We start from the raw sequence: 26,021 nt of genomic DNA, 5'->3' as shown, positions 1-26,021 counted from the left end.
AACAAAAAAAACAACAAAACAAACAAAAAAAAAAAAAAACCCAGAAATGAAAGGTGACACATTTATCAAGGGAAAGGAGTTTAGTCATTTCTTACTTTAAAATATAAGTACCCAGCAAGATTGTACTAGAAATTGAACTAATTGTACTAAATTATACTAGAAATACAATTGTATTTCTAGGTATGCATTATTAAGAATTAAAATGAGGTTTTAAAATAAATACTTAGAGACAGAATGAACGAACACAACTGAGGTGGGTTGGGACTGCAGCTGCACTCATGTTTATCCAGAAGAAAATGAGAAAGCCGAGGATCTGAGTACACGAAGTAAATGTAGAGAGAGGAAAAGAAGAAGTAAGCAGGAACCCAAGCAGCCTTGCAGGCTCACAGTGAACCCTCTTGCCTTTTGCCTGTCCCATCAGGCTTCCTCTGGAAGCACCAGTAGCATCCTTTCTCTCTGAGACTATAGGGGTCCTTTTTGTGCATCCATCTATGCAGGGAACCCTTCACCTCCAGGCTACTTCTGAGGGTAAGGGGGCTAATCATCCTTTCAATTTTCTTTTATTCCTGTGGAAGCATATCTCAAAGTATTAACGTTGCAGTTCAATAAGTAAAAAAATACTTGTGCACAAATGTTCTTAACAGTATGTGAATATCCATCAATGTTAATATCCATCAATGCAAACATAGATATACAAATGAGGTATGTGCAAAATAGTCTTATCTAGCATAAGAAAGCATATACCTACATATGTTTAAGTATATATTTTTATATTTAAATATAGATGAACCTTGGAAACATTATGCAAAGTAAAATAAGATACATAATAAAATAACACATATTGGAGTTGCAGAGATTGGCTTAGTGGTTAAAAATCTGGCTACTTTTCTAGAGAAGCTGAGTTCAGTTCCCCATACCCACATAGTAGCTCACAACCATGCCTGACTCCAGTAACAGGGCATCTGCTACCTTCTTCTAGCCTCCAAAGGCACCAGACACACATGTAAAGCACAGATATACATGTAGCAGAATACTCAGATATATTAAGTACATACATTTAAAATAAAGTAATGGTTATTGTATGGTTCCGCCGTAGGATGGCTTGCACCCATGAGTTCAGGAGACCTGGGAAATAAAGCAAGGCATTACCTTGAGAGTAAAAACAAGGTAAATCTGAATCTCTTGATTTCAAAAACTATCACCCTGGGGTTTGGGGGGTTAGGGTTAGGGTTAAGGCCGCAATCTTAAATTTGTAATTCTAAACACCTCTGTTACTAGCAACTGAAATATTGATAGATGAATGGAGAACATTAAAGGTAAGGAAGTTTGTTCAATAAAGCAAAGACAGACAAGGCTAACAGAAGAATGATATATTAAGAAAAAATATTTGTAGCATATAAAATCAGTTCATGCTAACCATGGAAAGATAGCTTACTGGTTAGATAGATTATTGCTCTTCCAAAGGACCTGTGTTTGGTTTCCAGAACTAGTATCAGACAGCTTTAAACCATCTGTAACTTCAGCTTCCAAGGTATCTGATGTCCTCTTCTGGCCTCTGAGGGTACCAGGCACACACATAGCATATATTCACACAGATCTACACACATACACATTAGTAAAAAAATAAAAACAAATCTTTAAAATTAGTAAGTGCTTAATGGGCAGAATACATAGAATACCTCCCGCCAAGAAAAAATGAAAGAAAATAATCTGCTCCCTAAATAAACAAGTAGATTACAGAAAAACATGGTTAAATGGCTAGGATATATGTGTAGAAGTTCTCAAACTTATCCATAAATTTAAAAAACCAGTTATAAGAAGGCATGCTAAGAACACTTTACAAACAGCAGATTGCTAAAAATAAGGCAGGTATATACGATCAAGTACAGGTAAAAACCAGCGTGGCAGGCAGAGCTGGAAGATGTGTCCTATGATTCCCAGACCCTGGCTATTTTCAAATACCAGTTACTGGTGTGAACTGATCTTACAAACTCAATTAAAGTTTCATACCAAACAGCTTCAAGATCCAGAGTTTCTGTGGGTGTATCTAACGTACTCACACAGGCACTTTAAAAGTCTCAAGTGTTCCCTGCTGGCTTTGGAGGTCAGAGATTTGTAAGAAGGATGTGACATGCTGCTGCCGCTACTGCTGGCAGAGGGAGCAGGGACACATGAAGGGTTTGAGATCAGTCTCTAGCAGTTAGGACGACCTGGGAAAGAGCTGCAAGAGAACAGGCGGGGCACTACAAATGCAAGGCCTTGAGCTCTGGGGAAACTCGGAGTTGGACAGAGAGGGTTTAGATGAGATCCAGTCTGGTGAGACTGGTTTTCAGCCGTTATCACTATCCAGTCATTATTACTGACCTATAGAATTATAAGGTAAATAAGCCACTAATGTTATAATTTGTTATAAAGCAATAAAAAATGATTTCATAAGAAACAGAAACCAGTAGGAAATGCTGGCACAGTATAAACTGTTACTGCTAATTCTACAGAACTTGTTAAAGTTAAGAATGTATATAGGACCATCCAGATGGCTCACGGGGTAAAAATGCCTAATGACTTGAATTCTATCCTTGGAACCAATATGGTGAAAGGAGAGTGTGGGCTAAGCAAGTTGTCCTATGACCTCCGCTCATACAGAGTATTTATTTTTTTCCCTTTTATGGACACTAGTTTTCCTCACATAATACACCTTGATTATGGTTTCCCCTCCCTCTACTCCTCCCAATTTCTCCTGGCCTCCTCTCCTACCCATATCCACTCCCTTTTTATCTTTCATTTGAAAACAAACAGGTTTCTAAGGGATAATAATAAAATGGAGTAAAATAAAACAAAAATTAACAAATTGAAATTGGACAAAACAAACAAACAGAAGGAAAAGAGCCCAAGAGAAGGCATAAGAAACAGAGACCCACTTATTCACACACTCAGGGATCTCATAAAAGCCCTAAACTGGGAGTCATAATACAATGGTTCTCAACCTTCCTAATGCTGCGATCCTTTAATATAGTTCATGTTGCAGTGACCTCCAAGCATAAAATTATTTTTATTACTACTTCATAACTATAATTTTGCTGACTGTTATACATTATAATGCAAATATCCAATATGCAGGATATCTAATATGGACCCTTGTGAAAAGATCATCTGGCCCACAGGTTGAGACCCACTGCCATAATATGAATACAGAGAAGCTGGTGTAGACCTGTGGAGGCCTGACAGATACTGCCTCCATCTTTATGAGTTCATCTGAGTGTTGATCACATTGATTCAGAGGGCCTTGTTCTCTTGGTGTCCTCTATTCCCTCTGGCTCTCTCACTCTTCCCGCCTCTTCTTCAGGGTTTTCTGAGCCCTGAGAGGGCATTTGATAGAGATATCCCATTTAGGGCTGAGTGCTTCAAGGTCTGTTGTTCTCTGCATTGCATCTAACTGTGGTCTCTGTATTTGTTCCCATCTGCTGCAGGAGGAAGCTTCTCTGACGATGGCTGAGCAAACCACTGATCTATGAGTATAGCAGAATGCCATTAGGAATCATTTAATTGCTACTTTTTCTTTTTAGACCAACAATATTTGGTTTTACCCTAGGTTCCCAGGTTATCTCGTTTGCCTGCATGTGTGTATGCATGTGCACTGTGTGCATGCCTGGTGCCCTTGGAGGCCAGATAAGGGATTGAGCCCCCTTTAAGTGGAATTAGAGATGACTGTGAGCTGTTACGTAGTGTTGGGACTGAATCTGAGTCCCCTGTAAGAGTTTAAAGTGTTCTCAGTGCCTGACCATCTCCCCAGCCCCCACCACACTATTTTCATTTAGGAATTTTACACTGTGTTTTAATGTTTACTTACTCAAGTATTTTTAATCACTGTATTCCTCATGGGGATTTTCCTTCATGTTCTTGCCACTGGAAACTAAACTCATGTACCACCTCAATTATAGACACTTTTGTATATTACCAGGTGAAGGACAGAATTGACTCCTACAAGCACAGGCGCACACATAATAGATAAGTATTTAAAAAAAAAAAAAAAAGACAAAAAAAAAAAAAACCCTTAAGTAGCATGTCTGAATATGATAAAGTCCGTTTTGAGTCATTCATTACTAACTGGTATGTTGTCTCAAAGGAACTTAAAACTCTCCCTAAACTCTTGCTTATTCAGGTATACTAAGGAATTCTGGGTCACACACTGCTGCAAACACTAACTGCTGTTCATTTTAGTAGTGGAGGGTGGGAGTGGATGAGCCATGTGATCCACAGAAAGTGACTCACACCAGGATGCTGGCCAAGCACCCAGAAGAGCCCATCAAGATCATCACATACCTAGGACAAAGGTCAAAATCCAGAACACTAACAACACTGGATGCTGGCGAGGATGGGAAACAACAGGCTCACTCACTGTTGATTGGAAGTCAAAGCTGCACAGCTGCTTTGTTACACACTTAGATTCTTACAAAACAAACATACTCTCGCCATGAATCAGTGGTTTTGTCCCTTTGTATTTTATCCACAAGGGCTGAAATATCATGTCCATATTAAAAAGAGAGCTGAATAGGGATGTTCATAGCTGTATTATCCATAGCTGCCAAAACTAGGAAGCAACTGAGCCATCTCTTAGAAGGTGAATAAGCTGCTGTACACTCAGAGGATGGAATGCAGAGAAATTCAGCATGTAAAAAAAAAAAGTGAGCCGTCAATCCCAGGAGGGATACAGATAAACTCTGAATGAGTTCTACACTTAAAAGAAGCCAGTCTAAAAAGGCTTCATACTGACTGTTCCAACTAATCATGTACCTCACAACTATGTTTTAGTCAACAAAAGACTACATGTACAATCGTAATTTCGAGACCGTAATGGGCTGGGCATGGTAGCTCATGCTTATAATCCCAGCTAAGGAAGTTAAGAAATAGGAGTGTAAGGGCCATCTTGGCTACAGAGTGGGAGTTAAGATAGCTTGAACTACAAGAGACTTGTCTTAATTACTTTTCTATTGCTGTGCTAAGATTCCATGACCAAGGCAACTTACAAAAGAAAGAACTGAATTTAGGGTTCACTGTTTCAGAGGGTTAGAATCCATGACCATCATGTCTGGGAGCACGGCAGAAGGACTGGCACTGCAACAGTATCTGAGAGCTTACACCAGATTCAAGCAAGTGGTGGAGAGGAGACACACACAAGCATGCAAGTAAGGGAGCTAACTAGGAATGCTGTGGGCTTCTGAAACTTCAAAGCCTGTCCCCAGTGATGCACACAGACACACACCCCTGAAAACATGGACCCCAACAATGGAAGGTCTTTATTAGTGTGGAGAAATATTCACAATGTATTTTCTTACATGGAAATCTCTAATAAAAACAAAATACAGAACAAGAAGCCGAAGACACCAGGCAAGCCACAGTATATTTCAGGAAAGACCAGCTCAAGAAGAGCCTCAGGCAGGTCTTTCAGGAGGGACCCAGAAGCCACACTGTCACAGGAGATATCTTAAGACCCTTCTATTACTAGGCTATGATAATGCTTCCTAGAAAAAAAAATTATCAATCTGCAGGAAGAGTTAGTGCTGCAATAAGTTCCAAGTATTCTATAAGGCAGACTTTCTCCACAGTCTCCCAGGTCCCTACTGTCATTCACTCATGACTGATCACTGACACAATTCAGACATAAACTACTTCATTAGTACCCACCACTTTTTATCTCCATTATATTTAGACAAGACCTTTGGGCAAATATATATGAAACTAGTGCAACAAGTAACATTAAAATCCTTCCCATGCTACTCTATGGGCCAAACCACCTTACCCTGGTCGTACATATAACAGTTACCAGAGCAACACAACTTTCCTAGGTTATTCTGCCATTAGAAGCTAGAAAACTAATGTTGCAAAGAAACAGAAAACTAAGAATTACTAAACATTTTAGGATGCATAGAACCAGTGACTTTTTTTAAAAAAATCAAGGTGTAAAACCCTTTGCTTCTTTAAAGATTTCCAAGCAAATATTAAACAAATGTTTTTGAATTGCCTCCCAGTTATCTGTTCTCACAGAACAAATATAGCTGAGCAGTTTCAGTCTCGAGGGAATGAAGCAGAAAAACCCACACAAGTCAGCTGTCTCCGTGTGTAAAGTGCAGCAAGGAGAAGCCAGCAGCAGCGAGCTAACACTGGAAAAGAACACAGTCTGCGACGGAAAGTTTACTTAACCCCCACAGCCACCCGAGCGCTCACAGGCTATTCAGCCCCTTTGCTTTTCCTGTCCTCTACTTTGACCCCTCGCCCTCACTTCTGTTTCCTCATCATCCCAGAATGGAAAAGTTGAGAATAAAACGGGTAAAGCAGCAGTAAGCCACAGAAGCCTGAAAGGTCTACAGTCAAACTACGTGCTGTTGCCCTGTTTATTCCAATCTTGAACGTCTTGTCAAGATCCTGAAGGCAATATAGACTATTACCCACCTGCATGTTCCACACCCTAGTGTGGGCTGGGGGTGCGGTGGGTGTTTTAATCTCAACTGAGAGATTCTAAGAAGGCAAGATCTAATTTTCATGATACAGAGATAATAAAGATTCAAAAGGACTTAGACACCAATGCTTAAAAATGGAAACATTGTTAGGTCAAAAGTCATACAAAACCTGTTTGAGTAAGATCAGTACTAAAATCCAGGTTCTCAGGTTCTAGTACAATTACTAGTATATAATTATAGTCCAGGTTGTTCTATGTTGCTTGTTTTTCCATAGAGCTACGATGAAGGCAATGGTATTCAGAATGATATTTTTGTTTTGTTTCCTTTTAGATAGGGTTCCTCTGTGTAGTCCTGGCTGTCTTGGAACTCATAGACCAGGCTTGCCTCAGAGATCTGTCTGCCTCTTCCTCTCAGATGAGATTAAAAAATTAATCTGTGGGATTAAAGTGCTAGGATTAAAGGTATGCACTACCATTGCCAGGCTCAGAATGATCTATAAAAATCATTCCAAAAGATAGAATTCTCCCACACCCCCACCTGTGTTGAACTTATGTGCCTGTGTGTGCATGTGCTTGTGTATGTGTGGAAGCCAGAGGCTAACACTAGGTGTCTTCCCCAATCACTTCTGCCCCTTATTTTCAGAGCTAGGGTGTCTCTCTGAACCCAGAGTTCACTGGTTTGGCTAGGCTGGATGTCCAGGAAGCCCTCTGGATGCCCTTGCCTCCATCACTGGGGTTATAGGTATCAATTTTTTACATGGGTGCTGAGGACCTGAACTTGGGTCCTTACATTTGTGCAGCAAGCAATTTACCAAGTGAGCCATCTCCCTGGCACCAAGAAATAAAATCTTGAGCATCTAGGGACAAACCTTCTATGCAGTCTCCAAGGATTTGCAATTTGGAAATAGGGAACAGAAAAGATTCCTACAGAGCTGTGCTCCAATAGGCTGCTAAAAAGCTACAGGAACTGTCCTGACAAGATCTTAGAGGGCGTCACAGAATGAAATGAAAACCAAGGGAAACACAAGCAATTCGCTTCACTTTGCTGGGCATGTTGTTAACCAGACTTCCACTGCCAGCCACACCCTGTAAATCCAGTCTCCTTGTTTTTCAGTTGCTACAAATGTGTATCTTGGTATACACTGAACTTCTAAAGTAAAAATAATCTTCCTTTGAATTAGAGTCCATCTGCATTCCAGAACACCCACTAACAAGAACTGAGAGAGGTTTTATCCAGGCAACTATTTGCTGTACAAGAAAGGAAGTTGTGAGTTCAGACTGTAAACTGTCTGCTTTCCTGCTTAGTGTCTGAGAAAGAACAAGACAAATAAAAGAAAAAAGGGCCTGTTACTCTTAAAATCAGATGGTGAGGCTTGGGGACATGGGGTTGAATAAAAATCAAGTATTTTTTTTTTTTAAGGTGGAAAACAATGTTAACAAACCTAGGCTGAAGCTGTGGAACTTCACACTGGGTTTTACGAAATGACCAGTGCGGTACCTAATACACTTCTCTTAATCCGACATTCCTTTCTTTTATTAAAATTAGCTTTTTCAAAGCTCTTAAAACTTAGGCTAAAACATAAATTTTTTAAAAATTAAAATTCTAAAAATTAAAACTTGGTTCCATACTCTAACAGCTGATTTGTTAAAAATCTAAACCCAAAACAACTTCCCCACAATTATCACTAGCAGCAATAACGGTGAACTGTCAATCAAAACATAAATATACGTCTTTCCCACATGCAATTAAACTGTAACAGTGTGCAGTGATTTAAGTAAGAGCAGTCCCCCACAGGCATATTTAGACACTTCATCCCCAGCTTGTAGTGCTATTTGGGGAGGTGATGGAACCTTTAGGAGGTACATCACCTTGCTGGAGGAAGTACATCACTGGGATGGGTTTGGGGATTCAAAGCCTCACCCCATCTCATCCTCACTTCTGTTTCCTGTGTGTGGATAAAAATATGAGCATCCAGCTCCTGGCCACCATGCCATGCCTCACCTATTTTGATGGACTCCATCTCTTGGGGAATGTAAGCTAAACCAAACCCTCTCTTCTTCACTGCTTTTTGTAAGGGTATTTTATAACAGCAACATAAAGGTGATTAATAACAGTGCTATAACTATATTCACGTGTGCAAAATAATTAGAACATAGTAGTATTCAATGAAACTTTACTGGTAACAGCGAAAGAGTGGAAATAACCAAAATCCCACCAATAAAGAATGACTCCAGTGTGCTAGGGCACATGTAGTAATGGCCTGGAACAGCAAGCGCCCTTAAAGGAGTAAGACGGATTCTCATAAAGAGCAGCAGGAACTACCGATAAATGAAGAATGAAGATATAGTGCATTGAAAACAGTATTATTTCTGTAGTAATATATTTAAAAAAAAACATGTTTATTCTTGTATGAGTACAGAATCCCTCTGAGTTAGCATATAAGAAATATCAGTATCAAGCTCACCCTGGAGGTGGGGATAAGGGAGAGCCGGTGGGCTGACCAGCTCAGCTACCACCCAGGCCCAAATCTAGGGCTTTGAGTTGGTCCACCACAAAATCTACACCATCTGTGAACTGTTTCAGTGCATGAAAGGGTTGATCCTGCTGACCCAAAGCTGCAGGATCTCCACGACACAGGCAACAGGATAACCCGGAGGAGTCCTGGTGAGGATCCAGTATTGATGGTATCAAAGAAGCCAGAGACCTCAGACCAGAAACAATGACTCACTGCGATAAACATTCGCAAATGAAGATGTGTAGACAGAAGGGTACAGTGTGGGACACACTGTGACACACTGCAGCTTCCACAATGAGATATTTTCTATGCTTTGTTTTGTTTGTTTATGTGCTTTTTATGAGGGAGGGCAGGTTGCAAGGGCAGGGAGTAGATACAAGGAGATGGAGAGGTGAGTGATAATCAATAAAAAGTTTAAAAATACTCAGTATCATTATCATCACCACCATCATCTTTGTCATTCCATTGTGTGGTTCCCAGTATGAGCTTTGTAGATGATGCCATTTCCCAATGTCCACCTGTAACTCCAATTCAGGAGATCTAGCGTCCTCCTCAGGCACCAGGCATGCAAGTGGTGTAGGAAAAGGTACATGCAGGCAAAATATCCATATATACCAATTAAAAAAAAATCAAGCAGAGCCCAAATGAGACAGGACATAAAAATATAGTCATAACATGTTATAATCACCAACATTCCCAATGTCCTATAACGTTTCACTTTTTGAAGTGAAAACTTTTAAGGTTCTTTGGAAAGTCAGTTGTGTTAGATGATGTTTTGCTGGGGCAGAAATGTGAAGAAGTGTTTTCCTGAAGTGGACACATATGTGAAACACTAAGGCAGACTTGTGAAGGAACGTTTCACTGAAGCAGACACAGGAGAGAGGATGTTCTGTTAAAGCAAGCACATGAAAGGACACGTGATGAAGGATTCTTCGCTAACAACACACGTGTTGTTCATGTTACATTGTGTAGTTGAACTGAATTTGTTGGAACTCTATAGAGAGAAATGCACCAAAAAAAAAAAAAAAAAAAAAAAAAAAAAAAAAACTTCTGGTGGTGTGCTGCAGTTTCTTGCCGCTTTTGTGGACTCAGGTTGATTGGCAGAATGAGTCAGCTGAGACAAACACATGTGCTGAGGCAAGATCCATGGAAGACACGTGATGTTTGCAGAGTCTAAATAGGACTTGATGGGCAGTGAAGGCTGAGCTAGGCTTGCTTATAGAGCTAGCTGTGCAACACTTGTGGGTCTCGAGTCTTTGCTATCTTCGCTTGAGAGAAGCACAGCAGAGAACTTCTTCTGGTGTTTCTCCTGGTCCCTTCTGCTGATTTGTGCTGAGGCTGAAGCCTGGCTGTCTCTGCTAGGTCATGTCATCGCTGCTGATTCGTGTTTGCTATTCTGAATCTACTAAACTGGACTGCTAGTGTATCTGTGAAGTGTTCGAAAGTGGGTCGAGCTGCTGCTGTTGACCTACGAACTGAATTGCCTATTACCAGACCACACGATAAGAGTTGCTCCAAAGAATCTTTCTAAGCAAGTCCACTTCCCTGTATCCTTCCTTTCCCACTGCCTCTGGTGGGTAGTGGATTACAGGGGAGGTTAAAGCATTTAAGAACCATCATTAAAAATAAGGTTTAAAAAATTAGAATTACATCTTTTTATTTTAGAAAACACAACAGTTGGAAAAGGAAAATGCTATCGTCTGCATGTCTATGGTACTTTGATTAAGCTTTTTTGTGTGTCATTCAGTTAATTCTTATAACTTCTAACTATGACATCATTTACACTCTATAAGTGAAAAAACTGAGGTGAATAGATTTTTGTTTCCCCTTATTTCTTGAATGATTGTGAGACAGTCTTCTGACCTATTCCTCAGTGAAACTGGTGAACATTATTAAAACAAAAGAAAACAACTATTAAGGTCTCTAGAAACAGTTCCAAAAACACATAGCAAACAAAGAAAGATCTATTTAAAACAATCCACCAAAAATTAGTATGGATGAAGGAGCCTACAGTGTTTGCATTAGAGATCACTCCTGTTTACCCTCCTCACAGCTTAGGATGGCAGAAACTCTACCTGGACCAGTGTTTCTCAGCCTAACACTGAGACCCTTTAGTATAGTTCCTCGTATTGTGGTGATTCCACACCCATAAAATAATTTAGTTATAAATGTAATCTTGCTACTATTATAAGTCATAGTATAACTATATACTATGTGAAATATCTGAGATGCAAACCCCAAAGAGGTCTGGACCCACAGATTGAGACCCACTGACCTAGATTGCTACAACCAAACCGCATGCCTCTGTTTGCCTCATAGGTCCCACCCAGGTGGAAGGCTCTTGCTCCAGCTCATGGAACTCCAGGCCAGGTGAGGCACACCCAGGACACCTGGAGCTGCTGTTCCCCTCAGCACTCAGTTTCCTAACAAGGAAGTTATTCACAGTCATCTATGTGTCTGCCTGGAGCACTAGAACCCTGGCTCCAAGATCTTGTCTCTGCAGAGACACAGGCCATAGAACATCAGTCCAAATCTGCCCTAAAGGTCATGATTTGCAATAGTCTATGGGAAAGGTCACACAGAAGAGCGCTCTCCAGAAGGGCAGTGACTGCAGCAATAGGCAATGGGAGACTGGCAGATTCCCTGAGGACAAGCTAAACTGTAGATCTATTAGTGTGCTGGAAAGAAACTGGGAAAGCTGGCTGAGACCAGTCCTTCTGAGGTCAGAGCAAATATGCATGCTGACCATGAGAATGATCCCCATACAGGAGACAGTATTAGATTGAGTCATTTGATGATGCAATTTAAGGCCTGTGACTTTGTTGAAAATTATAATGCAATCAGCCTGTGGTCAGGGGAAGAGACAACCAAAGAAGGCCTGCCTATGTTAGTAAGTGCACACATAGTCTGGGTAAGAGCACAACAGTCTTCACAGTGCTGGGGCAGAAGTGATGGGGGGCGGGGGGGGCAGTGGTAAACAATCTCATAACTCTAGAGTATGTAAACGAACTCCTACAACTCAATGGACTACAAAAGATCAAACAACACATTTCCAAAAAGGTCAAAGGGCTTAGATACACACATATTCAATACATGTGGGAAAAGCCACTCACTCTCCTTAGTAATCAAGACAGAGATTAAAGCCACAAGACACCACACCACACACCGGGAGAACTATAATCAGAGGCTGAAAATGACATATGTAGGTAAGGATGTGGTCAAACTGGAGCCTCCTCAACAGTGCTGGGGGCAATATAACTGTACCGCCACCTTGGAAAATACGATGACAGGTTTTGAAATGTTGGAAAGTTAACAAATCTTAGAGAATTGAATTTCCTGGGGGCTTTTATTAGATTTGAAATGTCCATCCAGACAAAAATTTTGCACTAACCTTTCCTTAGTAGTATCCATACTATCCCCAAAGTAGAAAAAACACAAATATTCGTCAGATGATGGAAGGATACACATCATGTGGGCACCTGCACACTAGAATATGGACTGGATACAAACACAGAAATACTGATACACACCACAGCATGGATGAACCTCAATTACTACAACAAATAAAATGTTCCAGGAGAGGCAAATCTATGTAAAGTAGATTAGTGGAAGCTACAAAGTGGGAAGAGGCTGCTAGTGAGTTCTTGTAGGACCATGAAAGCCAGCCTGGTTTCTGGTTGAGCTAAGGTTGGAAACCCCGGTGACCCTGAGGGACAGTAATGATTTACCTGGTTCCCAGACACAAGGCTACTGACTCGAGACTGCAGCCCTCCATAGATTTGTGGCCATCACTCACGTAAGGGCAACGCCCCAAGCCCCTTCACAGGTAAGAGGATGTGACCACAGGTCACATAGCCTCAAGATAGATCTCCATTTTAATGAGGTACCTAAAGGCCTGAAGGACTTAGCTAATTAAGCTCCCCTTCCCAGACACTCCTCCCTGCAAAAGGTATTTAACCTCAGACCTGCCCTGTGAAAAAGGGGTTCAGTTTTTACTCATCCACTCTCCGCCATGACAATAAAAGCCTTAAAACCTTGGACTGCCTCTTTTCATCGGAATCCGCCGTGGGAGAGCCATAGAGAAGGCCTTCCCCTACAGAGCCACCATCTAGTCTCCTGTACTAGGCCTCTTGAATTCCCCTCTCCCCCTCTGTTCTCAGCTCTTCTGTGGCTCCCAACAGCGCCTGGGTGCCCAAAAGCTTGAGAACCAGACGCCTGGCCCCTCTGCAAGCCCGGGGAGCCACAAGCCAGCTCCCGGCTGTCCCTGAACCTCAGACTGTGCTCCCCACCCCCAGAGTGTTGTTCTGTGGCTTCCCATAGCCCTAGCCCGACACCCACCTGACACCCACCTGGCGCCAGGGTCAGGGTGGCCCGAGCCCAGTGGCTGAGCGGATGTGGGACCCCTCCCTCCCCCAACTCCACAAGTTCTGGGTTTGTTTTTTGAGGTGATGAAAATGTTCTCATATTAAAACATGGCACTGACTGGAAAACTCGCCTAACACACTAAAAACAATGAAACTCATCTAACACATTAAAAATAATGGGACTGTATTTTTTAAGTGAGTAAGGTTAATGGTACATGAAACATGTCTCAAAAAGTGCTCTCACATTGTTTTACAGACAGGGTCTCACGTCCCTAAGGCTATCCTCAAAATATAGTGAGGATGACTTTAAACTCTGGTCCTTCTGCATCCACCCGAACTGAGCCCAGGGTTTTATGTGTGCTGAACAAGAATTCTCCCTACCTTCCTAGTCACAACAAAACATTTTTAAAAACAGACATACAATAAAAATCTTGTTCTCCTCATTCCTAAAGCCATCCACCTTTATCCTCTATAATCCATCAATGGGCAGCTTCCCGTGTGTTTACCTGGAATCTAATAAAAGCCCCCAGGAAATTCAATTCTATAAATCTTTTTTCCCTGAAACACCTTCTCTGAAACACAGTCAATTCACATGTTCACTTAAGAACTTTAAGATTTATTTATTTTTAATTTATGTGTATGTGTGTGAGAAGAGTATGTATACCACAAAGATGCAGACCACCTCAAGGGCCAGAAGTTGAAGCTAGAGTTACAGGCAGTTGTGAGCTACCATGTGGGCATTGGAACTGAACCCAGGTCTTCGGCAAGAGGACTTAGGGCTCTTAACTGCAAGCCATCTCTTCAGGCCCTGAAGCCTTCTCTCTCTACTTAATCATCGCTGACCTAATTCTGCTTGTGATTCCCTATCACCTGTAATTGGTAACAGCGGCATCTCAACTCTACATACAGTTTCACCTCATTCTCTGCCCATAGCCTCTTTCATGCCATCTCTTTTATCTTCTCAGAAACAAACCACTTGCTTCTGGGCCTACAATGGGATTGCATCCTGATAAGTCCCTCATCAATTGAAAGTATTAAATATTGAAAAATACATTTACTATATCTACCCCAATATGCCATACTATAGAGTCCATGTACCAAGAATCATGGAGCTGACTGGTAGCTGTGGTTTGCTGCTACTGCCCTAAATCAAGAAAAAATATTCCCACCACATATTATTAGCTTAAAAGAAGATTAAATTTCAGAATATGGTTCTGGGCTGAGGGTTCAGTGGTAGAGTGCTTCTGTTTAACATGTTGAGGGCTTTAGGCTTAATTCCCAGCACAGCAAAACCTAAGTTCTGTTACTGCAGAATGCTTAGCACTCTTGGCAGCTTTAAAGATCCCAAACTGATCCATCCTAAACTGGGGACCATCCACAGATGCTCCAGAATTGTGAAGATGAAACATAGTTGCGAATTCAGCTGGGACACAGTGACCAACCAGGAAAGAGATACAGACAGTGTAAGATGGATATCAAGGATGATAAAAAGCACGATCCTTCCTTTATCAAGTCCTAACTTACCAGTTTACAGACCAACTACAGCATCATATCCTGTGCAATATTTAAGACAGCATCTTGAACACAGATGGTATCAAATGTGTGCTAAACGACATATGAAAGCCCTGAAAACAACTTCTTACAAATGTATGAAATAGCCCCTAAATCTTAACAACTATCCAAAGTCTTCTATAAGAACTAAAGATGACAGAAAGAAAACAAAACTGAAACTGGGCATGTACTCACTACTCAATACTGCAAGTACATAGTCCTACATTGATTTTCCAAGGTGACTCTTAATGCTGCCCTCAAACTGCTGTGTACTATGTATTGTTATCTTTAAATGCTTAGGGATATTTCAATGCTGGGGGGGTGGGGGTGAATGTTCATTAAAAAAGCAAAAATTTAAATACCAAAGTCCACTCCTTTTTAAAAGTAGATGCCAAGATTTGTACCCCTAAGCCTGAATAAGCAGCTGAGAGAAGATTAACAACGAATCCTAAAGGACAGGGTGAAGGAAAGTGAGGTTGGTAAGCTCTTCTTCCAAACAACAGAGGGTGAGAAGGTTACATCCTAGTAGTGAACTTCTGTAGGTAAAGAGAGGGCAAGTCATACACAGCACAGGCATCACAGACTGCTGAGGTCCGGCCTACGTGACTGTAGGTATAGCATCACTCCAGAGCATGTCTTTATGGTATTCTGAACAGCCGGAGTCTAATTCCACCATGCAAAATTCCCATGTGTGGTCTTGAAATAATATACATGAGCAAAGAACACTTCTCATTTGTTTAGCTTTTTTCCTCATCTTAGTCATATCACTCTGTAACTTGTCTTCCTGAGTGATTTAGAAATCAAAAGACATATGATGTAATCTATCAGAACTGTTTAAGAAGTTTCCTTGAGAACAAATCAGCTATCTCCAAATCTATCATTAAGGTTCAAGAAAGACAGATTTTAATTTGACTGAGTTCCTTTAAAAATTCTTTTTATCTTTAATGACAATCCTCATCCTTTTAAAATATTAAGTGGTTTATATTAAGGAATTATGATGTATATTTAAGGTGGGTAATTTTTCTTTAGCTCACATTCAGAATACTAGGAAAAGGGAATGAACAACTGGAAGAACATTAATACTACTGTGTTTTTATTTGCTGCTCTTTGAATGCATACATACATACAGATGCTAACACTTCCACTTCAAATATTCAACAAGTCTTTTTTTTTTTTTAATACTAGTATTACAGGAACACTATACCTCCTTTGGCTCTCAAGTAATTTTTATTTTGTTTTTTCCAAAAAGCTAATTATCATCAAGATTTCCTTAACTTTTGTATGAAGGACAACATTTGATTCTTATTCTTAATAATGACTTCAATAGGTCAAGATAACTTCTTACAGTGAATACTTAAAAGAAAGCATTTTTCACCAGGAGACAGAAAGTATTGAAGCAGAAAGTAAATCTTGTCAGCTGACAGAAACAAGCAAATATATATAATTTTTTAGGGTTTAAAAAAAAGCCAATAAATAAACAACAGAAACACAAAAGTATGATTCAACAACATATGGTTCTCTGTTCCATTAGTCTACTACGAAATAATGATTTGGAACAATAAAGTTGGTAAACAAATGGCTTTCAAAAGCTTGCCAGTAAGAAAAGGCTGGTTGAGTATTTGATTTTATTTTACTTCATAGCACAGTCTTGTGTTGCCCTAAAATGCACAATTCTCCCGTTTTCGTCTATCTGAGTACTGGAATCACATGACTGTATTACAAGCATCAAGCATGGCCTTTTCTGGAAATATGTGGGTTTTGTTGTTGTTGTCATCTTGTTTTTTGTTTGTTTGTTTGTTTTAACCTATAATATGGACAAGCTCACAGTGTCTGGCCCACGCTAAGAACTCAGAAGATAACTACTAAGAAAATAATTAAACTTGAGGTTGGAGAGAGTTCAGTGGCTAACAGTGCTCTTGAAGAGAAGGCAGGTTTAGTTAATAGCACGTACATGTAAGCTCACACCCATCTGTAAGTCCAGTTCCAGGGTATCTGGAGCTCGTTTGGCTTCCACAGGTATCAGGCAGGCAGGAGGCATGCATACATATATATGCAGGCAACACTCTTGCATGTAAGATAAAAAATAAATCTTTCAAAAATAATTAAACTAAAAGTCTTTGCATCTCACCTAGAATAAGGCAAGAAGAAAATAAAAAGCAAAAGAGGATACAAATAGGAAGAGGTCAAAGTGTTCTTGTTTGCAGATGATATGATTCTATACTTTAGTTACTTCACAGTTGCTGTGATAAAATAACATGATAAAAATGACTAATGGGAGAAAGGGCTTACTTTAGCTTATGATTCCAGAGGGATTGGAATCCATTATGGTGGGAAAGCATGGCAGCATGTGGCAGGCACTGCTGCAGGAGTGGAAAAGTGAGAGATCACAGCTTTTACCACAAGCATAGAGAAACAAGGCTGAAAGCTGGGCAGGGCCATAAACTCTGGAAGCCTGCTCCAGTGATTCACTTCCTCCAGCAAGGCCACATCTCCCATACTGCTCCAGAGAGTGCCTCCAACTGGAATGCGAGTGTGCAAATGCCTAAGCCTATGGGGCACACTCCTCATTTAACCACCACAAAGATGCTAAAGACTACCAGAAGACTCTTAGCACTTTCAGTAAGTGATACGTGCTCAATGACAAAGCGGCAGGCTACAAAAGTAGCACACAAAACCCGAAAGCCCTCCTAAATACCAATGACAAATCCTAAAAACTACATCAAGGGAACAATCATATTCACAATTGCCTTAAAATTAAAAACAACAAAAGCTCTTGGAATAAACCTTAGGAAATAAAAGACTACAATGAAAACTCACTCACTGAAGAAGACAAAAGAACCTAAGAAGACACCAGAAGGTAGAAAGACATCCTACATTCATTGATTGGAAGAAGTAATACTGCAAAAATGGCCACTCTACCAGAGCCAATCTATAGAGTCAATGAAATCTCATAAAAATCCCAATGCCATTCTTCACTGAAATAGATAAAAACATGTTTGAGATTCACATGAAAGCACAAGATGCCAGATGGCCAAGTAACCCTGAGCAGAGAGAACACTGGCAACAGAGATGATGGCTCAGTTACTGAGTTTGGATATCTAGAACCTACGTAAAAGCTAGGGACAGCAGTACATGTACACAACTTCAGCCCTGGAAGGGGGTGATACGCAGGTGGATTCCTGAAACTCACTGGCCAGCCTGAAGCCTCATCCAATTGATGAGCTGCAGGGTTAGTGAGAGAACCGTCTGAAAAAGATTAGGTAGAAAGAAATGGAGGAAGATATCTGATGCTGACGTCTGGCCTCCACATGCAGACATATGAAGCTGCATGCTCATGTGAATACACCCACACAAAGAACATTCTATACCCCTCCACACATATGATGTCAAAGGTATCACCCACTTTACTTAATTTCAAGTTATACTTTAGAGCCATAGTATTAACTAATAAAATCAGCATAGAACTGGCACAAAACAGACAGACAGATCAACGGAATAAAATAGAGGACTCAGATGTTAGCACAACCACCACCATTTGATTTTTAATAATGGTGACAAACAAAATTACATAGTGGAGAAAATGCAGCCTCTCTGACATATGGTCCCAGGAACACTGGATAGCCACATGCAGAAAAATGAACTCAAACCCACACCCTGTTTAGATATCTTCTCCAAATGGATAAGTCTCTCTTAATGAGAGACTGGAAGTCTAAAACTATTGGAAGAAAAGTAAGGAAGACACTTCAAGATACAGAAATAGGTAAGGACTTTCTGGAAGCTCAGGAAATAATGCCAACAACTGACAAGTGAGAGCTAATGAATTAGAAAGCATTTGTGAAGTGAGAGAAGCCACTGAGCAAAGATACTGCCTTAGAATGAGAAAAATCTTTGATAGCTATGCACCCAATAGAAGATTAATATCTAGAATACAAAGGCAAAAAAAAAAAAAAAAAAAAACCCACACAAACAAAAAGAAAACCCCTAAGTAACAAGAATGAAAGAACTCAATTCTCTTAGTCAGTATTCTATTGCTATGAAGAAACACCTTGACCACAGCAACTATTTTAAAGGAAAGCATTTAATTCGGGCTTGCATACAGAGGTTTAGCTCATTATCTTCACAGTGGCACACAGGCATTGAAGAGTCCCTGAGAGCTGTACATCCAGTAGCAGGAAGAGACAGACACTGGGCCTGATTTGGACCCTTGAAACCTCCAAGCCCACTTTCAGTGACAGGTCCTCTAACGAGGTCACACCTCCTAATCCTTTCAAATACTGCTACTCCCTAGTGCCCGAGTATTCAAAGCTATGAGCCTAAGGGGGCCATTCTCACTCAAACTCCCATACCAATTGAAAAATAGTCTAATGAGATAAACCAGAGGAAGCAAAAATGGCCAATAAGCTTACGAAAGAAAAAAAGGTTCATCTTCACAAGCATAGTAACACAAAATAAATCTACAAGGAGATTCCGTCTCCCCCAGTCAGAATGGCTGTCATTAAACAACAAATGCTGTCAAGGATGGGACAAAAGAGAACATTCACACACTGTTGTTGATAACGTGAACTGGTCCTGCCTCTGGAAATCCCTAAAAAGGTTCCTCACCAACTCTAAAACTGAATCTACTACAAGTCCTAGATATAGGACTCCTGAAAGACTTCAAAGAAATACTTGTACATTAATGTTTATCACAACACTGTTCACAATAGCTGAGTAATAAAACCACCTACATGTTCATCATCACTTATGATGGTATATATGCACAATGGAAGTCTTTTAAAGACACAGTTCATGTAACCTGGCTACTTTTGAACTTGCTTCAGCTGAAGATGACCTTGAACTTCTGGTCCTATTGTCTCCATCTCCAGAGTGCTGGAATTACAAACATTCACTGCCACACCTTGTTTGTGACATAGCAGGATTTGAACCCAAGTCTTTGGTAAGTACTCTACCAAAGGAGATAATTTCCCTGCCTACACAATGGGATTTTTTTTCAATCATAAAGAACAAAGATGATATCTGCAGAAAAATGGATACAGGCAGGGCTATTACATTAAGCCTACCTTAGAAAGACAAATATCATATCTGATCTCATTTTTGGTTTCTAGATTTCATATAAGTACATAAAATCACATATGTACATACAACGTAAAAGCAGAAGCAAAACTGTGTAGGAGAACAAAGGGGACAAACCAGGGAGCAGAGAACAGGGTGGGGGACATGTTGGAAAAATGTGCTCAAAACTAAAATTAAGTTGAACAGAGAAAAAACCTTTTTTAGAAGGTGAATCATTTCTTATGGAAAAAACCTATTCCGTTACAATTTGGGAAAATTCTTTCTTTTTATGAATACTTTTGTACTCTTTTTAAAAAATTTTTATCTACTTTGATTTTTACTCTACTATTTCGTTTTTATTTTGATTAGCATACAAAGAAATGGGATTCATTGTGACATCTTATAGATATGTATATATTGTAATGTTTTGTTCTTATTTACAACCCTTCTTTTCCCTGCCATTCTCTTGCACCACTGGTCCCCTTCCTGACTCTAAATATTCCTCCCTTTCTGATTTCTTTGACACATGTACTCCATGGAAAAGCAAACAGAACACTAAGTTAAAATGTCATCCCTTCTAGCTACAGTGGATTACCAGGAGATAGGAGCCGTGTGGATGCTGTTCGAGGATTACTGCTGACAGCTCCAGGTGCTAGTCACAATCTTCAGTCCACAAAACCATTATTAAATTTAAAGTAAATCCTTCAAGAAAAACATTAAGCAGCAGTAAGAGAGGATACAGCTTACCTCCACTTGAAAAAGCTCTCCAGCCCCCTCACAGTCATTGGATGTGAGTACTGGGGTGTGAATGTGCACAAAGCCATTGTCCTGGAAGGGAAGGAGAACTCTTCAGTACACTTGTATGTGAAAGCAAGAACAAATGCCGAATTTTACTACTAAAATGGCACCAACCTAATGCCATTATGCCTTTCTCGACAACTCTCCAAATATAACTGTTCAAAGGTCAGGTAAGTGGGTGTTTGTTTGTTTGTTTATGGGTGTTTGAGAGGAGTTTGCTATGGACTAGCAATTGAATGGCCTTGAATTCTTGATCCTCCTGTCTCTCAGCCTCTTGTGCTGGGATTACAGGCATACATTATCACACCTGGAGAGTTGAATGTTTAATTATACTTAAAAGTATATAAAAAAAATTCAAATATGTAACAGACACAGATATACTTGTCTAACTACTTCATTTCAAAAATAAGTAATCCCTATCCCAAAGAGATCTCATAAATTTCCAAGTTAAACAACTAGTCAGTAGCTAGGCCAGGCACACACAGAGCACAGGCTTTTAAACACACACACAGACACACACACACACACACATTCTCATATTCATATTCTCTCTCTCTCTCTCTCTCTCTCTCTCTCTCTCTCTCTCTACCCCACCCCCAATGCTATTTTTCCTGCTCACTCTTAATATACTAAGGATGATCTAAGGAATGCACTTCACCCAAGGCTAATGGAGAATGACACTGCCCACACTGCTAACGGAATACAAAGTGAACAATATGAAGTTATCTTGAAATGAAACCTCAGCGGTAATGAACTATCAAAATGGAGAAAATAATGGCTGATAAATAAGGACTAAAGAAGTAAAGAGGAAGAGAGAGGAATGACCTAACAAGCCTCTGTCATTCAATCGATGGTACGATGCACACTGCACATGACACACAGGCAGTGAGCATACTTCCTTTGCCTGAAGAGCACTCTGAGAGGAGAAAGCCCATCCATCACCGAGGCGCCCAACTGCAGTCCTTCCGATCAAAAGTCTGCGACTATTTCCATTAGTGAACCACAAAAGCTGTTGCTAGCAGGATTGAAATAACCCATCAACTTCAAGGTTATGCTTCTCTCATTTTGACTATGCATGTAGGCAGAAGGTTACATGCAGAATGGATGTGGCAGGATGGGGGTGCAGATAGCTAAAAGAGAATTTACAGTATACAGGCAGAATGCTATATACTTAATGCAGAATTTCAGCCTTGAGATCAATACAATAAATTCATGCATTTGCATCCCTGCCAGGTTCTGCCTATCTCTAGTAGAAAGTAAGAACAACTTTAGGCATAATCAGAGGGAGACCTTTCAAGTATGACCCTCTCTGAAATCAAGAGTTCTGACCACAAAAGAAATTATTTAATCAACAACTTACATAGATATGGACTGGTTAAACATCCAAGCTATAAATTAAGCTCCCAGAAATTATTCAAATATGCACTTAACCTGAAAGCAGTGTGCTTAGAGGTACCACACACAGCACACTAGAAAAGACCAATGAAATATAGTCAATAAGATTATTGCACAAACATTTTATTTCTTATGAGCCAAGAATTATGAACATGAATCATTTATTCCATGTGAGCGTAGGCAACTCTGAGCATGAGCACAGTAAACAAAGAAAGGAAGTGAAATATCCAAAGGAAACGAGGGTGGAGAGAAGAAATGTAAGGGCTAACTACAGTTGCCAACACCAGAGCTGGTGAACTGCCATGTGTAGCAGCTCACAGATGTGAGGTAAATAACATGACTCCTAAAACACAAACCAGCAGAGCACGGGGACGATTTTAATAACTAGTGCCGAGCTGTTCCAGGAGGCTGTCAGCCTGTAAGTTTCAGCGTTGCCAGCAAAGCTCAACAAAGTCTGTGGCTCGACCTAAGCTATAAAGGGAAACCCAAAGGAAGGCAGCAAGAGCAGCACACAGAAGTCTGGAAAGAGAAGGTGGGACAGAAAGACACAGACAGATTGCAGAGTGAGCCGCAGGGGGGATGGGATGCGCTCGGGTCAGCCTCGACCAGTGACTGAAACCTTCCTGTAACATGAGCAACAGGCCCACAGCCCCACGTCTGCACAAAATCATTTTTGATATTCAAACCAAAGAATGACTTAGGTTGTTACAGTATTCTAGCTTAAAATAGTGTTCAAATTCCCAGTTTTTACTATATTAATAAATTTGGTAGGTTTAGTATTTATGAAATTTTAACATCTTTTTATAAGCTTACAGTAATAAATCAAATACTAGGTAATATGTAACCATTATTTCTAAGTACAACAATGGCCTTTTTGTCGACTTGTGAGATATAATCTTACTATGCAGCCATGGTTGAGGTGGTAATTACTAACTACAACTTCTGGCAATCCTGCTGCCTCAGTGTCCTGAGTAGTTGAGATTACGGCCATGAACCAATACACTCTGTGACTTCTTGAAAATATACAATTCAAATTGTCATGTACACAAGCAGACACCACAAAATGAAACACTAGGATTATATTTTTAATATAATTAAAAACTGTAAAGTGGGAAGCTGGAGAGATGGCTTAGGCAGTGCTAAGGGCATACTTGTTCTTCCAGAGGACCTGGGTTTGAGTCATGGCCCCCATGATGCTCACGATCATCTCTTCACTCTGGTTGCAGGGGATCTGAAGTCCCATTCTGGCAGTCACAGGCCTCAGAACGCATGTGCTGCACACATGTGCATGCAAGCAAAACACACATATGCATCAAATACAGTTTTTAAAAAACTAAAAAGTAAATTTATAGCATTTAAGTATCTTGACTTTATAACTATTAACAATGCTAAAATTACTTCCAACTACATACTCATAGATTTATTTCATTTTAACTATTTTTCTTATTTCAGATTTTGATACTTTATATTTTAAATTGTTTTCAGATTTATAAAAGCTCAAAATAATAAAAGAAATATACAAAAGTAGGTAAACTTGTCAGTGGGTCAATGGATTGTCAATAGCACCATCTAGTGGCCAAAACTATATAAAACCATCTCAGAATTAAAGCAGGTCTATTTTCTCAGTTACTGAAAGTCCAGGATACACACACACACACACACACACACACACAAATATACCACTGCTGCCGCCACCTTTTTTTTTTTTTACCTCTAGAAAGATTTTGTATTTGTCTGGGTCAAGCACTACTAAAAATATAAAAGGAGCATAAGTAAATTTATGAGATGACATGTAAATAGCCCCTTTTAAGGTATAATGGGATAAAATTGCATACTATAATTTACTTTCCCCTGTTTAATCAAAACTACATGCCTTAAAGTTCTGATGCTCTTTGGTAGTCTTCCAGAAACCTCTAGAGGACCTTTCCGAAAAGCATGAAGCATTCTGGTAAAGTAGAGCAGGACTGAAGCCGCATGCATTCAGATGGCCCCGAGGAAGAGCACAGTGTTGCACTGCCTCTGTAAACTAGCAGTCTAAAGAGATGCCATGGGAAGACAGCACAGGCTTTATCTGCTGGATCGCCACTGTCCTCCCATAAACATGACCAAGAGAGAGAGAGAGAGAGAGAGAGAGAGAGAGAGAGAGAGAGAGAGAGAGAGAGACTGACTGGATTCGCCCTCTTATCTGAGCATGCACAAAACAAACAGGATAAAAACAGAAGGTAAATCATATGAACCAATGATTTTCTTACTATTTATTCATTTATTTACATCCCAAACGCTGCCCCATCCCCCTCACAGAGTCCATCCTCCATCCTGAAACAATGATTTTCAAGAAACTAGACATCAGGCAACAAAGGCAGCAAGCGATCTGTGTTGTAAGAAAGAAACAAGGCTCCCAGTTTACTACAGTGCAAACCTTCCAAACACAGCTCAGGAAGGAGGAAGTAAGGTGGGCCCCAGAAGCCTCCCTGAGCTGAGGAGAAACTGTCAAGAGTCTGAAAAAACAGTGTGGCTATAGTTCATAGGCCAGAGCATCAGACAGGTGAGGACCGAGTGGCTAGAGTGCTGGCCAGGTGTGCCAGGTACAGAGTATGAGTACAAGAACGGAAGAAACCATGCAAAGTTGTCAAGGGAATGGTCCACAGAGATTGGTGGGGACAGGGTCTGGCGTTTGCTTATTGGCTGGATGCTCACACAGCCAGGACAGAATAATCAGGAAGGCTTTGCTGATTATTATTATTATTATTATTATTATTATTATTATTATTAGTGGTTCTTAACCTGTGTGGGGCAACCACTTTGAGAGTCAAATGACCCTTTCACAAAAAACACTGATATTTACATTATGGTTCACAATAGTTGAAAAATTACAGTTGTGCAAGAGCAACAAAAATAACTGTATGGTTGGGGGGTGGGTCACCACAACATGAGGAACTGTATTAAAGGGTCACAGCATTAGGAACACAGATTCAGAACCACTGGTCTAGACCATAACAAATAATCAGCAGTACACTGAGCACTGTTTCAGACATGATGAATCAAACAGTTTTCAAGTAACTTAATGATACACCAGAACACAGACTGAGAACCTTTATAAATATCCAGTACAAACAAGGTAAAATCCACATCATCTGGTAGCAACTGAAATCAAACAGCATACAAAGAGTCAAAACGAAACAAAATAATCAAAACTAACTTATAAATGAGACATCAGACATACATAAATTCCTAATTTTAAAATTAGGCCTGTGTTCTGTATTTGAAAAGCTTCCGGTTTACATTTGTACCCAGGAGCTAACCCTGTGCTACAGCCCTCCACACCCCAATCACACCCAGAGACAGCCTGACCTCCAGGAGTGCTGAAACACCAAGGCTCACAGGCTCACAGGCTCACAGGCTCACAGGCTCACAGGCTCACAGGCTCACAGGCTCACAGGCTCACAGGCTCACAGGCTCACAGGCGGGACAGGCTCCAGTCAAAGACGGCAAAGCCAGCTAACATCAGAGATAACCAGATGGTGAGAGGTGAACTCAAGAACATAAGCAACAGAAACCAATGCTACTTGGCATCATCAGAACCCCATTCTCCCACCACAGCAAGCCAAGGATACTCCCAAAACACCGAAAAGCAAGATTCTGATCTTAGATCCTATCTCATGATGATGATAGAGGACTTTAAGAAGGACATAAATAATTCCCTTAAAGAAATATAGGAGAACACAACCAAACAGGTGAAGGAATTGAACAAAATCATCCAGGATCTAAAAATGGAAATAGAAACAATAAAGAAATTACAAAGGGAGACAACCCTAGAGATGGAAAACCTAGAAGCTTTCAGGAGTCACAGATGCAAGCATCACAAACAGAATACAAGAAATAGAAGAGAGA

At 40.3% G+C, this 26,021-nt stretch overlaps 1 protein-coding gene across 5 annotated transcripts in view; it reads right to left on the bottom strand.

Annotated features, from left to right (window-relative positions):
* Nars2 (asparaginyl-tRNA synthetase 2, mitochondrial) overlaps positions 1-26,021 on the bottom strand; it is a 108,162-nt gene that overhangs the window by 68,931 nt on the left and 13,210 nt on the right. For 4 of the 5 annotated variants that reach the window (XR_013111761.1, XR_013111762.1, XM_034494207.2 and 1 more), the window contains exon 5: positions 20,685-20,765. Coding sequence is in view for 3 of the 5 variants with exons in the window: in XM_034494207.2 (XP_034350098.1) it covers positions 20,685-20,765 (81 nt within the window). In the remaining 2 variants the exon portion in view is untranslated. Of the gene's footprint in view, positions 1-1,055; positions 1,126-20,684; positions 20,766-26,021 lie in introns of all 5 variants that reach the window. The other variant, XM_076938162.1, reaches the window with a different exon arrangement.

Source organism: Arvicanthis niloticus, chromosome 1 (genome assembly GCF_011762505.2).
Source record: "Arvicanthis niloticus isolate mArvNil1 chromosome 1, mArvNil1.pat.X, whole genome shotgun sequence".
Classification (NCBI taxonomy): domain Eukaryota; kingdom Metazoa; phylum Chordata; class Mammalia; order Rodentia; family Muridae; genus Arvicanthis; species Arvicanthis niloticus.
This window is presented reverse-complemented; position numbering and strand designations above follow the sequence as displayed.